Source organism: Neovison vison, chromosome 9, assembly GCF_020171115.1.
Source record: "Neovison vison isolate M4711 chromosome 9, ASM_NN_V1, whole genome shotgun sequence".
Taxonomy (NCBI): Eukaryota; Metazoa; Chordata; class Mammalia; order Carnivora; family Mustelidae; genus Neogale; species Neogale vison.
The window spans coordinates 7,831,162-7,846,608 of NC_058099.1; the positions used below are offsets into that span (position 1 = coordinate 7,831,162).

Consider the following 15,447-nt stretch of genomic DNA (forward strand, 5'->3'; position numbering starts at 1 on the left):
CCTGGATATTCTTCTCCTGTATAACTTGACAGGGTTTGTACTCTTTAGTCATTTTTGAGTGGGTTGCTTGCCTTATTGTTGCTGATTTATAGGTACTCTTTATATACTGTAGCTAATAATCTCGGGCCCATAATATATAACTATCTTCTAGATGGTAACATTTTTTAACTTTAGTGATGGGATCTTTCTAGGTAAAGAACTTTAGACTTTAATATGGTCAAAGTTGTCTTTTAAAAATATAAACGGTGGGGGCGCCTCAGTGGCTCAGTTCGTTAAGTGACTGCCTTCAGCTGAGTCATGATCCTGGAGTGTCGGGATGGAGTTCCACACTGGGCTCCCTGCTAGGTGAGGCATCTGCTTCTCCCTCTGATCTCCTCCTTCTAATGCTCTCTCTCTCTCAAATAAATAAATAAATTCTTTAAAAAAATGAACATCATAAAAATATAAAAGGTAAAAGAAATACTAAAAATGGCCAGTAGGCATGTGAAAAAATATCCAAATAACTGAGAACACGACATTATGATAGCAGCAGACTGCTTTGTTCATCTGTCAGAATAAATAAACTTAGAAGATCTTTAACGGTGACACCAAATGTTATTTGTGGGAAGGAGAAAAGGGTCCTCTCAGAAGCTTCCTGCAGGAACCGAACTGGTGCAGTTTCGGTGCAGCGCACAGCGTTCAGCTCCTCTCGCCCGCCGGCCCCACGGCAGCCTGCCCTCGAGGAACGCGCCCTTCCCCACCCCCTGCCAGAGGGGGTGGGTTAACATGCTTGTGACAGTGGAAGACTGGAAATAAGCTCGTGTTCACCATATGGGAGAGGCCACATCAGCTGTGGGCCACCACTACATGACCTACTAGATGGAACTTTAAAAAAGGCAGATGCATCCATTGTGAACTAGGAAAAGGCCCAAGACCTATTCTTTTTTTTTTTTTTAAGATTTTATTTATTTTATTTGACAGATAGAGATCACAAGTAGGCAGAGAGGCAGGCAGAGAGAGAGGGAGGAGGAAGCAGGCTCCTTGCTGAGCAGAGAGCCTGATGCGGGGCTCGATCCCAGGACCCTGGGATCACGACCTGAGCCGAAGGCAGAGGCTTTAACCCACTGAGCCACCCAGGTGCCCCCCCAAGACCTATTCTTGAGTGAAAAAAGCAGCGCTCAGAATCACAATAGTATGCTATCTCTTGTGGATTTTATTTTTTTTTAAAGATTTTATTTATTTATTTGACAGAGATCACAAATAGGCAGAGAGGCAGGCAGACAGGAGGAAGCAGGCTCCCTGCTGAGCAGGGAGCCCGATGTGGGGCTCAATCCCAGGACCCTGGGATCATGACCCGAGCCGAAGGCAGAGGCTTTAACCCACTGAGCCACCCAGGTGCCCCTCTCTTGTGGGTTTTAAAAAAATGTTTTTAAAAAACATTTAAAAAATGTTTTAAAACCCCAAAACTTTACATAAGTATGTTTACCTACTATACTGTGTAAATAAATTGAAGAATTATTTCTCAAGCTGCGTAGTATGTATACACACGTTCACTGCTTTATTCTTTGTCTTCTGTATACCTAGAAATTGCACAGCTGAAAACTTTTTAAGGAAGATAAAGGGTTTGGGTGGGGGGATGGGTGGGAAAGGTGAAGGGGATTTAGAAGCTCCGTTACAGTCATCAGGATGGAATCATGTACAGAATTAAGTCCTCATGGGCACCTGGGTGGCTCAATGAGTTAAAGCCTCTGCCTTCGGCTCAGGTCTTGATCCCAGGTCCTGGGATTGAGCCCCGCATCGGGCTCTCTGCTCCACGGGGAGCCTGCTTCCTCCTCTCTCTCTCTGCCTACTTGTGATCTCTGTTAAATAAATAAAAGAATTAAGTCCTCATGTTGTACACCTGAAGCTAACACTATGTTAATTACACTTGGAAGAATTTGCCTTGTTTGACCATTGGCCAGGGTACACATTAGAATCACCTGCTACTCAAAGACCACTTTGGTAGGTATGTGGCCCAAGTATCTGTCATGGGATGTGTAACTTTTTAAACTGAAGTATCACCTTCATACAGAAAAGAGCAAAAAGTCTTCATGAATAGCGAGATGAATGCTTAAGAGGGAAATCACCCTTATAAACAGGACTGGGTTTGGGGTGAGTGCTCACGTGCTGATAAAAGCGTCCAGCTTGGGGCGCCTGGGTGGCTCAGTGGGGTAAGGCCTCTGCCTTCTGCTCGGGTCACGATCTCAGGGTCCTGGGATCGAGCCCTGCAGCGGGCTCTCTGCTTAGAGGGGAGCCTGCTTCCTCCTTTCTCTCTGCCTGCTTCTCTGCCTACTTGTGATTTCTGTCTGTCAAATAAATAAAAATCTAAAAAAAAAAACCGTCCGGCTTCTCTCACGGCCCATCATGTCTGTGAGGTTCACCGTGGCCGTGGCAGTTAACACTGCTTTTGTTCTTTTTTAAAATTTATTTGACAGAGAGAGAGAGACAGTGAGGGAGGAACACAAGCAGGGGGAGTAGGAGAGGGAAAGCTGGGTTCCTGCTGGGCAGGGAGCCTGACTCAGGGCTCGATCCCAGGACCCTGGGACCATGACCTGAGCAGAAGGCAGACCCTTAACAACTGAGCCACCCAGGCATCCCTGGGCTGCTCTTGCTGTGTTTGAAGGCGGTGTCATATTCACGTGCAAGTCTGAAACAGTGTGTTTACCGATCCCACCACCAATGAGCACTTAGGGCATGTCAGGTTTGGGCTGTTATGAACTTTGCTACCATCAGTATTTCTGTACTTGGCTTTCTGGCATATACTCAGACACACTTTCCCTGGACACTCACGTAGGTGCAAAGTTGATGGGCCACAGGGTGTCTGAATGTTCAGCTTGAGATGGTAACAACAATTTTTGGAAGCAGTCTGACTCCCCCCCCCCATGGTGGATGGGAGCCACTGTTCCACATGTTTGCTAGTTGTTGTACTGACATTAATTGAGCCATTTTAGGGGGCGTGGTAGGACGTGGTAGTGTCTCTGTGTAGTTTTAAAGTGCTTTTTCCTATTGACCAAAAAGATGTTGAGCATTCTTTTCAGACACTCTAGGCCATCTGGAGAGTCTCTCAAATTCCTATTCAAGACTTCTGACAGCGCCTTTTGCTTATACATCTTTTTATCTGCTAGAAACAGGTGCTTTGCTGGACATGCATGCATTGCAAATATCCTTTCCGACTTCATGGCTTGCCCTCTCTTTTCCCAAACGGTGTCTTTTTTTAAATTTTTTTTTTTTTTTAAGATTTTATTTTATTTATTTGAGAGAGAGAGACAGTGAGAGAGAGCATGAGCGAGGAGAAGGTCAGAGGGAGAAGCAGACTCCCCATGGAGCTGGGAGCCCGATGTGGGACTCGATCCCGGGACTCCAGGATCACGCCCTGAGCCGGAGGCAGTCGTTTAACCAACTGCGCCACCCAGGCGTCCCCCAAACGGTGTCTTTTTAATGTTAGGGAAATATAATTCATTAACTTTTTATGGCTGGTGTTGCCTGTCTCCTACTGACAGAAGAAATCAAGACTTTTTCCCCACGTGGATATTCAACTGATCTGAAATCACGTATTGAAAAAACTTCGCTTTCCTTTCTTGTTGCTTTGCAATGGCACCTCTGTCGCCCACAGATCACACGGACGAGTCTTGGCCGTGTTCTACCAGTTCCCCAGGTGACAGGATCCCCGAATTAAGACAATCCGCCAGACAGGAGGTGGCCAGGTATTCTGCTCTCCCCTCTGGGCACTTGGACCAATGGTGGCCCTGGGTTTTAGCTGCACTGTCACTCCTCCAAGTCCAGTCCTGGGTGACACCAGTGACCTCCTAACTGGTCCCTGTCCTCCACGCTTGCTTTCTCCAGGCCCTTCTCCCCGCAGGTGGAGTGAGCCCTCTCCCGTGTGACACCGGGCCCCGATGGCCTCTCCAGCCTCCAACCCACCTCTCCTCCCTCTTTGTGGGTGCCCAGCGCCCCCGGCCTCCTCGGCCGCACGCTTCCCACCGCTCTACCCTTCCAGGCCCTTGAACACGCTTCTGCTCTCACCAGCCACAGCCTCCTCTCCTTCCCAAGTCCCAAATTCCCTCAGGTTTCAACGAAGACACTTTCTCAGACCTTCCCTGACGCCCCAACCTAACCAGTAACTCGATTTCCTGTGACCATCTGCTTTGCCTGTGTCTCTTGCCAGACCCGGAGAGTGCCAAGCAGGCGGGGGCTGTGGCCTCCTTGGTCTCTGCCATGCCCCGAGTCTGGGCTGGCACAGGGCTGCTGCTGCAACCACGCGCACTCGCTGAGCACAGCAGGCAAGGTGTCTGGCTTTACCTTTGCAGAGGAACTGCTGAATGGCCTGGGTGCCAGCACTGCACACCTCCTGGGGCGGGTAGACCATGGACGCGGCGTCGAGGCTCAGAGTCTGCAGACACAGGGGAAACTCTTTATACGTATTGTCAACGCAATCCCAAAGCACCTGGTTTAGTTACGAGGCTGTGTTTACTGTCTCCTCTGTCTTGGTCCTGCCACGTTCCCAGCACTTAAATAGTGTCTGGTGTGTAGCCAGCACATGATTCGTGTTTTTGGAGAAAAACATAAAAAAGTGGGAAATAAGGAAATTATAGGACAACATACAGAGTAAGATTCCATGTTTGTTAAAAGAAACACTCCTACTCTCTCACATTAGTACACTTACAAAAAATTTTGAAGAAATACACATCAAACTCAAAATGGTTTCCTCCAAAGGGTAGATTCTAGAGTACTTTCTATGTGAAATTGGAATTTTTTTTAACAATATGATTTTTTAAGTAAGAAAAAACCCCTAATGTTTATATGGGCACACATGCACCTGCTTACGGGTTTATGAGGCCCAGGAAACAGGGACCTGGACACCCACAAAGCCGTCCACTGCCATGCTGTAAGGCTGTCTGTTGTTTTTGTTTGTCTGTTTGTTGAATCAAGCCCTCCTGCCATCTGCTCACTTCTTTCCAGAGGCCTCCTGGGAAGCTACCTAAGCCCCTTTCAGGAGCCCAAATCCTCTCTGCCTGGGACAGGTAGGCCTGCTTCAGGAGAAGGCCTGAGGCACTAGGCCGGAAGTGGCTGAGTGGGAAAAGCAGCTCAGACACCCGCCAGCCCTGGCCAGCGCAGCCCTTCTCCCTGGGGAGCCTGCCCTGGAGCACAGGATCCGACTGCCTGGGTCTGGGGAGCCCGAGAGCAGAAAACCCCATCCTGGGAGGCCTTACGTAAAGAATATTCACCCACACGGATCATGCTGGTCACCAACAGTAAAGTGTGCTGGCTGCTGGGGCTGCACCACCCCGTTTGGTGGCCACGAGCCACGCAGGGCCATATTAAGTTCACATTTTAACCGACTAAAATGAAAGTGAATTTAAAGCTCAGTCTCTCAGTGGCACCAGCCACATTTCACGTGCACAACAGCCACGTGGCCGGCGGCTACTGCACGGGACACACAGATTGCACGTGTCCCCACTGTCGGCAGGAGCAGCAGCTGGACAGCGATGCATGCGGTCATTCGGCCCTGGTGTCAGACCCTAGTCTGACCTGTCCTGGCCGTGTGTCCTTGAACAGGACAGCTGACTTCCCGGAAGCTCAGCTGCATCAGTGTTCAACAGGCATGCTATCACCCAGCGGCAGGGCTGTTTGATGCGTGATAGGAGAACACACGAGAGAAAGACCTTGACCTTAACCAAGAAAGGCCATTTATGGTCTCCTCCTGAACAAAGGTGCCACCAAGAAGCAAAGAGTGGATGGAAAGCACATCACTCTCAGAGCTCCTGCCAGCTGACTTACGAGGGCTTCGGACTCAGCTGTGCGCTCAGGCACGGCGGCCACTGAGCACGTGGGGCTTCGTTTATTTCAATATAAACAGGGGTGCCGGGGTGGCTCAGTCGGTTCAGCGTCTCACTCTTGGTTTCAGCTCAGGTCATGATCTCAGGATGTGAGCTCGAGCCCTGCATGGGGCTCTGTGCTCAGTGCGGAGTCTGCCTCCCTCCCTCGCCCTTCGTCCCTCCCCCTGCTCACGTGCACATGTGCATCTCTCTCTCTAAAATAAATAAATCTTTAAAAAGACTGTACAAGTAAACACGTACTTCCTTGGTCACACTAGTCACACTTCCAGTGCTTGAGGGCCACATGTGGCTAGTGGCTACCGACTTGGGACAGCATAGTCACTGGACATTTCCATCCCTGCAGAAAGTTCTGTTGGGCAGCACTGTCTCTGCCGCCTGCTCAGGGAGAGGAGCTGACCATCCTGTCCCTTCTCAGGCTGGCTGCCACAGCAGCAGGGATCAGACCCTTGGGGTCAGCCCCCTTCCTTTGCTGTCTCCATGTTCACCCATCCACTTCTGATACAGAAGCTGGCGCTCAGCATGCCTGAGAGGTAATTCACTGATGGCTCCGCAGAGGATTCTGGGATGCTGGCCAGACTGTGTCATCGTGGGTAGAGAAGTCCCTGTTCCAGAAGGCTGAGCTGCACAGAGGTGAAGAGCATAGGCCCTCATTCAGACTGCCTAGTTTTCAACCCCACTCCGCTGTCACTAGCTGCGCGGCCCCTGGGCAAGCTCCTTAAACTGTCCATGGCTCAGCCTCTTCACCTGCAAACGGGCCCAGCAGTGTCTGGCTTGCAGGGTTTTCCTGAGGATTCAGGGAACTGATGCAGGTTAAGCACCTTGCCTTGTAGGCACCAGAAAAGGATGGGCCATCTCATCCTCAACTGTTAAGTGCCCCTGCCTTCCCTGAGCAAGCAGCCTGTATCCGTGTCTGTTAAGGCCTGTAGACCCCCCAAAACACATACGTGAAGTTCTAATCCCCTGCACCTCAGATGCCACTGTATTTGGATCTAAGATCTTTAGAGAAGTAAACAAGTTCAAAATGAAATCACCAGGCTGGGCCCTTATCCAGCATGACTGGTGTTCTTGTAAGAAGAGGAATCTGGACACAGGCCCAGACAGAAGGAAGATGATGTGAGGACACATGGACACGACCGCCATCTACAAGCCAAGGAGAGAGGCCTCGGAAGCAACCAACCCTTGATCTCGGACTTCCAGCCTCCAGAGCCGTGAGAAAATCAATCTCTTTTTTAAGCCACTCGGTCTGTGGTACTTTGTTACAGCCACCCTGGCAAACTGATACAGTGACCCAGGAAAAGCTCGTCCTCCCCCCTGCTCTGATGAAACTCAATTTCTATACTTCCCAGTGAGGATGCTCTCCCCGTCATGGAGCTCTGGGCTCTTCCCAATCTGGACCCTCCAGACACAGCAAGCGCCCACCACATCAGATGCCCCATTTTTCCCTTAACACACCTTGTGCTGTCCACTCTGTGCTCTCCGTACTCTCCCCTGCACCCAAATGCCCCGCTACCCAGGTCTGCTACTCTAAAGCGAGTTCTTCTCTCCAGGCCCAGCTCCAACACCACATTTTTCAGAGACTGTCGATACCACCAGAACTCAGTGTCCTGTCCTCACTCCAGGAGCGTGTATTTCTGCCATCATCATGGCAGCAAGAGCCACATAATGACAGCCGCACGACATCGCTCTCTGTGACAGCCCAGCACCCATGACCAGGGCAGGCATTCAGGAACACGGGGGGACTGTGGCCCAGAGAGAACCCCAGGCAGGAACGGCTCTGACTTACTTCCAGGGTTCGAACGTGCGCCAGCAGCTGCGGCAACTTCTGAATGTCGTTCTCACTGATGTCAAGAGTACGTAAGCTTCGAAGTTCCCCCACGGTGTCTGGAAGCTCCTTCAGCTTGTTATCTGGAGAGATCCCAATGGCACAGCTCAACCCCAAAAGCCTCTCCACCAACTTCCTGCCCGATGCTGCCAGGACTCGGGGCATGTGGGTGCCTCCCTCTGACCCCGGGATGTGCGCAGGGCCTGAGACCTGAGGTTCCGGGAGGAAAAGCACAGGGGTCTGGTTTTGGTGACATGGGTTCAAGTTCTTACTCTACCACTTATAAGCTGGGTGCCCTCATGCTCGGTGGTTCCCAGGAAGAGGGCTCTATGGATGCTGGCCGAGACAGCCCAGCGCCAACTGAAAGTCACATGGACAGTGTGTTCCAGCCCCTACCTTTCACATTGAGGGTCTGGAGCTGGATCAGGTTCCCAATGGAACGTGGGAGATACGTTAGTTGATTCTTTTCCACGTTCAAGACCTAAGACAGAGGGGGAAAAAATGACATGAGAACCCAGATGCAGAGAACAATGTCTACCCCTGCTTCAGGCCAGGCAGCATCTGGGCACCACACACATCTTTAACTCCCCTTGACAGCCCTGTGAGGAGGGCACTGATTTTTGTAATCCCAGGTGGGAGATGGGAACACAGGCTCAGAGTGAAGTCACGTGCCCAAGAGAGCAGAGCCTGACCTTGAACTGGTTCTTGGGGAGGACCCATCGTTTATGCAGACAACAGAATGCCCCATGATGGCCCCACAGTCCAGCAAGGAGGCAGCAGGGGACAAGCAGGTTCAGGGACGTGGGGGAGGCAGCATGCAACAGGGCTCTAGGAATCCCAGTTTCGGGGGGAAGGAAGCTGAGCTGCATAAAGGCAGTGGGATCTGCCCAAGGTCTCAAGGCTGGCAGTTGCTGGTGTCCAGACGGGAAGGCAGGCTCAGCGGATTCCGCAGGCTTCGCTCCCTCCCAGATGCTGCACTGTGAGGGAAGCAAGGCCAAGAGGCCAGCACGCTAAGTACTCATTAAACATTGACGCAATGGAAAGCTAAGCGGTCATTAAAAATTATGCGGCAGATGAATATTTAATGAACCAAAAGATAGTTAGGAGTTATTGTCAGGTATCCAGAAGTTACAAAATGATGAATGCAACAATTCTATAAAAATATACATGTCCCCAAAGATCCTACACCTGGGCATTCACTGTGGCTTCCTAAGGGGTGACAATTCCTACTGTTCTGCCTCATGTTCTGTGTGCCCTGGGGCTAGCGACAGGCATCCCTCTGGACCTCAACTTTCTCATCTGTAAAATGCAACGATGTCACCCACATAGTAGGGTTGCCTGTTCCCCTCATTTCTTGGTCTCCTCCACATTGGAGGCAGCGTGCAATGTGGGGGTGCTGCCCTCCAAGGACTACATCTCAGTCAAATCAGTAAACCTTCCCGAGGAACTACGCATTGCCATCAGTGCTCCCAAGGCAACCAGCCAGGCCTGAGACAGGGGCCCAGAAGGTGAATGTACTTTGACAAGGAAGGATTCCGAGGGACATCGGGGCTGAGAGAGGATGAGCGGCTCGGGCAGAGGCGGGGTCTGCATGGAGAGGCCCGCCGCGCTGCGGCAGGAAGGCCAGAAGGAGTTTAGGAACTGACCACCGGGAGAGGAGGCTGGGAAGCAGGCCGGCCCATCATCCGGGGTCTGAGGGGCACAGTGACGAGAAGGTATTTTAATCTAAGTGTGAAGGAAAGCTGCTTCTTCCTCTGTGAAATGGGGCTAATGCTAGTACCTGCCTGACAGGGAGGCTGCAGGAAACCAACAGATAATGGGAGGGAAAAGCTTAGCTCCGCTCAGGCATGTGGGGGGCCACGACTGATCAGAATGGCAGGATGAGTCACAGTGCTGAATTCATCATTTCCTGCTTCCTCCCTTGTAGAAGCTCACGATGAAATCCCAAAAGCACATGCCGAAAATATGGTACCGAGATTCCCGCAGTTCAGACTGCCATGGCCAGGGCATCACGGAGCTTCCTGATGGGAAAGGGGCAGCGGGAGCTGGCACCAAGGGCGGCCCTGGCCAGAGCCCAGCCAGCACTCTCCAGGGCACTTTCTCACTTGCAGTCAGAGGCAGGTGTCCTGTGGCCTGTGGCCGTACCTGGAGGGCGGTCAGCTGCCCGATGTCGTCAGGAAGCGCTGACAGCTGATTATCGTGAAGATCTAGAACCTGCAGGAGGAAGGCGAGCGTAGGGTCACAACAGTCACCAAGGGAGAAAGCCCACACAGCTCAGACTCCAGGGCCTCTTCCTGCCTCTGGTGTTGAAGCAACAGCAGCCCCTCCTCTCCAACAGCGAGATCTTTCCATCTCAGCTCCTTTTTGAAAATGGGATACCATTGCTTTCTTTTCTTTATCAAATATTTGTTTTTAGCTGTTGAGTGGAAACAGTATGCTATGAAACAGTATGCATAAATATTCATGTCAAACAGGAAAACCCTCACAGTATAAGTACATACTTACGTGGAAAAAGACTATCAAATATGCAATAATATACTGACTGTGGTTCTCTGGAGTGTGAGATGACGGACATTTTTCTTCCTTTGCTTAACTGTATTTGCTAATTTTTTTGTAACAACACAAATGAGCAAAAAGACACATCATGTATGCAACTACATAAACATGTTTCGTGTACATACAAATAAAATAGAAATATACACAAATAAAAAATATGTATTTAAAATGTATAAGAGGGGCGCCTGGGTGGCTCAGAGGGTTAAAGCCTCTACCTTCGGCTCAGGTTATGATCTCAGGGCCCTGGGATCGAGCCCCGCATCGGGCTCTCTGCTCAGCGGGAAGCCTGCTTCCTCCTCTCTCTTTCTCTGCCTGCCTCTCTGCCTACTTGTGATCTCTGTCTGTCAAATAAATAAATAAAATCCTTATAAATAAATAAATAAATAAAATGTATAAGATATTGTTTTACTATAAAAATAACGAGTGTTGGACTAGAATAATAAAGACAAGTAAAAACTACCCTAACTCCTACAAACCAGACTTAACTAAAAAAACACTACGATGCCTGATGCTACCATTCTTTGCCTCTCATTGTGTGTACCCACTGTCACAGCTCATGTTCAGGTGGAATAATCCTGAGGTCATAGGCCACATGTACTGTGAATATGTCCCAGTCCTGGAGAGGCTAACAGGAGGAAGTCAGCCCAGATCACAGGGCTTTCACACACTGACCGAGTGATGCCTGGCATCCCTCTGGGGCCTCCTTGTTTTGGCCCATTGGTCTCCTTGCTCTCTGTGAGCTCACCAGCTCTGAGTTTATGCTTTGCCCTTCTACCTGTCGGGCAAGTTCCCATGAAGGCAAGGCCTATGGCTGTAACCCCACCCCATGCACGGCACTCAGGTGCCCCATCAACTGTGCTAATACCAGCCTATGGAGTTAGGCCCGCCTGGCATAAGCTTTAACAAAGGCAGCTTAGCTTGTCACATGCTACACCAGGCAGAGTCCCTAACCCCCGAGAGAAGGGCCCCAGTACCTTGATGGTTATGAGACTCAGGAGGCTGCAGGATTTAGGGAGCAGGGAAGTGAGGTGATTCGTGTGGACAATCAACACCTGTGTGGGGAAGATTTGGGGCGCATTAGCCGGAAGAGGAGTGGCCAGCAGGCCACCAGCTTGCTTCAGGGTACACGGCAGACCCCGCCTGCCCACTGTCCTCTGCTCGCCCGGACACTGCAATGGGGGATGTGGCTCAGAACCGCAGGATCACCAAATGTGGAATCACGTAACCTGAAAGCCTGTAATTTCAAGGGTGAAAGGGATCTTCGAGGCCTGATGCTACCTTCCATCCTGAGAAGGACCCTGTGCAGCTGTCCTGATCTTAACCTCCCTCAGGGTCAGCACCTTCGCGTGGGGAACAGAGAATAATAAAGTACTGGCCTGCAAGGGCTGCTGTACAATGACCCAACAGACAACGAGCACTGAGCCCAGGGCTGGCCTGGGGCTGAAAGCTCCATCTGTACCATCTGTTGCTATTTTTATAGGACTGACCCCTGCATACAAACTTCCAGTGTCAAGGAGCTCACCAGGCTGTCAGTATGGAACACTTTTTACCTCTCTTCCTTAGAGAATTCAGTTAGAATGCTCTCAGCTCTCTCCATGCAATGCTGCAATGTCTTTCTGAAAAATCATTCATTCCATTCTTAATCTCCGCTGGGTGACCAGCTTTCATTATTATGAACAGCGAGGTCACCCCGTGTTTACTGCGGCAGGCCTTGTACCTGGCGCATTCCCGTCTCCATCTACCTACCTCCTGCCTGTCACTCTATTAATCCCCATGACAGCTCTGTCAGAGTAGGACTAGCACTAGGAATGTCTTCATCTCACAGATGAAGAAATGGATGTAAGAGTTGGCGGAAGTTGCCCAACTCACGAGGGGCAAAGCCAGGATGGGACCCGGGACCGTTTGACATCCGACTCAACTCTTCCAACTCTCAAAGTCCCACCTGATTTCCAATAAGCAAACATGCAATAAACAAGCCTGTGAAAATGAAGATCCACGTTACCTTCTTCTGCAGAACTTTGCACGTTGCAAAAGCCCCATATGGAATCTGAGGTAAGAAACAGAAGAGTCAGCACCTCCCTTCCTGCCGGTGGCACACAAGTGAGGGAGCGACAGGGCAGGAGGTGATCAAGTGCAAAATTCTCACGTGCAGAGCAGCGCTGAGCCGGGAGTGTGGTGCGGGGGAGGCTGGGGAGGAATGAGGCTGGGAAGTGGCCAGCCCTCCCCTGCAATCAGCTGACAGGAGACTGCCCTGCCCAGCCCCAGCCCACACACCAGCCCCATCATGAGCTCTATCAGGGCAAAAGAAAAAGGCCGGAGAAACCCTGGTTCTTCCAGTTCCCTAGAACTCTGTGGGTGCATTTTCTAGACTCCCCAATTCTCATAGACTATGTTGAGGCCACCAACCATCTCAATTCTTTTGAATAAGAACAAAATCCAAAAACACTTCACTCGACCAATGCTTCCAGTGTTTTAAAAGCCCCAGTCCACATCTGTCTTTCTTAGGGACATGTGATCCAAGAAAAAAGGACCAATCAAATTCACAGCCAGAACACCAGCCCTGATTTACCTCTGAGAGCTCACACTTAGAGATGTCAAGAATGTCATCGGCCCCAGCTTCTTTTGCCTGCGAACAAAAAGAATAATAATAAAAAACGCGTTCAAACAAAACGCCCTTGAAGAGTAGACAAACCAGCCAAAGACACACAGGATCAAGGAGCTGTAAGAGACCAGCCACTGTCTGGTTCTACTAGTCCCTTCTGCAGGTGCACCAATGACCCCTGCCTCAGTGGGGCTTGAGGTCCAGCACGGAACAGCAAATGAACAAGTCACAACAACTGTCATCAGTTCCCTCAGGAGAGAAGTGGAAGGCACTCCTGAGTACCAGACAGGAGGCCTCACTGGTCTGCTTTGAGTCAGAGATCTCCTCTGGGGGTCAGGGAGACAGATGGGAGGGAGGGAGCACGCAGCTGCTTTGGGGGCAGTGTGGAGCCCAGTTCATGAGGGCAGGGGCCGAGATGGACTCAGAGGAAGCCCGGTTTCCCTCACCAGACACATCTGATACTCTAGGCGTTTCCGAGCCTCTTCACTGGGTTTCCGCTTCCGGAAGAAGAGCGGCATTCTTTCTTTCTCGCCCTGGAGTAATCTTCGGGACTCTAGGGCATAGGAGAGAAATCAGGGCCTGGGGACTCTGTCACACCCGGGGCAGGCAGCATGCTAACGCAGAACACGGAGCCCATCTGCTGGACCGCGTCATCCCTGATGGCAGCATCTGCATCCGTCTCAACCATCCATCTGGGCCACGAGCCCTGCACAGCAGGTCTTTCTAAGGATGTCCTTTGAGAATGCATTAACAGACGGGACTGATCCATCACTTCTAGTTCCCAAAACATTGTCAGAGTGGCATCAACAAGCCAAACATGGTATCAGCTACATCGTAAGCAAAGAGATCTCTTAGTTGAATAAAAACTCCAAGGCAATCCTCAGGCAGCTCACCACCTGCACAGTTACTGTTGCATCTGATTCTCACCACAGCCCAGTTTAAAGTGATATTGAAATGGACGCATGAGCTCAGTGATCTGGTTATTTGGCCTGGACTGTCGCAAAAACAGTCTGGAGCTCTATTCTTTCGAGACCTGACACCATGGGGTTTGCCCAACTCCTTCATGCTTGGATATTTTAGCACTTGCTAATTACAGTGTCCTGAACTCAGGAGTCAGGTGCTTACTGCTTACCCAGTATCTGCAGCTAGCAGCACAGGTTAAGGGTTATCAATGGGCCCAGGAAGCAATCATCCAGGCCCAGGCTTTGGAATGAAATGTAACCGGGTTTATGGAGGTTCCTCAAAAAATTAAAAATAGAAATACCCTACGACCCAGCGACTGCACTACTAAGTGCACTACTAATCTTTACCCGAAAGATACAAAGGTAGTATCAGAAGGGGCACCTGCATCCCAATGTTTATAGCAGCATTATCAATAATAGCCAAATTATGGAAAAAGCCCAACTGTCCACTGATCGATGAATGGATAAAGAAAATATTCTGTATTCACACCCACACCCACACCCACACACATGAATATTACTCAGTCATAAAAAGAACGAAATCTTCCCATTTGCAACGATATAGCTAGAATATATAAAGCTAAATGAAGTAAGTCAGAAAGAGACTAATACTGTATGACTTCACTTATATGTGGAAATTAAGAAACAAAACAGATGAACATATTGGAAGGCAAAAAGAGAAAGAAGTAGACAAACCATAAGAGACTCTTAATGATAAAGAACAAACAGGGTTGATGGAGGTGGGTGCGGAAGGGGTTAAATGGGTGATGGGTATTAAGCCCTGGCTATGGTGAGCACTGGGGTTATATATAATTAACGAATCCCTAAATTCTGTTCCTGAAACTGGTATTACATTATAAGTTAACTAACTAGAATTTAAGTTAAAAAATTGAAAGAAAAAAATGTAACTAACCATGTCCACCAACCACGTCACCTCTGTTCAATCTCTCTGAGCCTCAGTTTTCTCATCTGTATAATAATCTTATCAATATCTGGTTCTGGGAGGATCCAATAATTTCATATATGTAAAACTCATAGCACATTACCTGGCACATAATCATTGCTCAGTCAACTATCAGCCACACAGCACTATACATCTAACAAATGACTTACTCAGGGCCCACTACAGCTAGGGAGAAGATGCAGTTGAGGAAGATACATACTCAGTCCTCAGGGGGAGGGACAGAGATCACAGGTCTCCGCCCACAGGGGTGTGGGCAGTCTGGAGAGCCTGCCAAACTGCAAGCTGGCTCAGGCCCCTCTTGTCACCCCACCTGCCAGCAGGGATGGGGACTAGTCTAAGCACAGCCCTCCCCCATCCAACCCTGGTGACAACTTCTTACCCTTCTGCTTTCCAAGGACTACCCCCGCATTCCCTCCCCAAAGTCCAGCCCTCCCACCACGTTCCCCACAATGACCATCCCTTCTCCATCCCTCCCATAAGATCAGCTCCTCCCAACCTGCTCTCTGAGGTCCACCCTTCATCCATTCCTTCCACCGACTCCAGCCCAATGGGAAGAACCACACCCATTCTCCCCAGGCTGGAGTGGGGAGAGCCCCGCCTGACTTTATGGGTGGACAGGTCACCAATGCTCCTTCCCTCGTGAGGACCGGAAAGCAGGCAGATCACTTGGAGGGCTTGGTCATGAA

The 15,447-nt window shown here is 50.1% G+C and overlaps 1 protein-coding gene across 2 annotated transcripts in view; it reads right to left on the reverse strand.

Moving 5' to 3' along the window:
- LRSAM1 (leucine rich repeat and sterile alpha motif containing 1) overlaps nucleotides 1-15,447 on the reverse strand; it is a 39,975-nt gene that overhangs the window by 23,840 nt on the left and 688 nt on the right. Inside the window, exons 2-9 of one of the 2 annotated variants that reach the window (XM_044264857.1) lie at nucleotides 13,282-13,388; nucleotides 12,803-12,859; nucleotides 12,236-12,280; nucleotides 11,208-11,285; nucleotides 9,823-9,891; nucleotides 8,074-8,158; nucleotides 7,639-7,760; nucleotides 4,318-4,408 (exon numbers count right to left, since the gene is read on the reverse strand). In XM_044264857.1, coding sequence (XP_044120792.1) covers nucleotides 4,318-4,408; nucleotides 7,639-7,760; nucleotides 8,074-8,158; nucleotides 9,823-9,891; nucleotides 11,208-11,285; nucleotides 12,236-12,280; nucleotides 12,803-12,859; nucleotides 13,282-13,353 — 619 coding nt within the window. In that variant the 5' untranslated portion in view covers nucleotides 13,354-13,388. The remainder of the gene's footprint in view (nucleotides 1-4,317; nucleotides 4,409-7,638; nucleotides 7,761-8,073; nucleotides 8,159-9,822; nucleotides 9,892-11,207; nucleotides 11,286-12,235; nucleotides 12,281-12,802; nucleotides 12,860-13,281; nucleotides 13,389-15,447) is intronic. The other variant, XM_044264858.1, reaches the window with a different exon arrangement.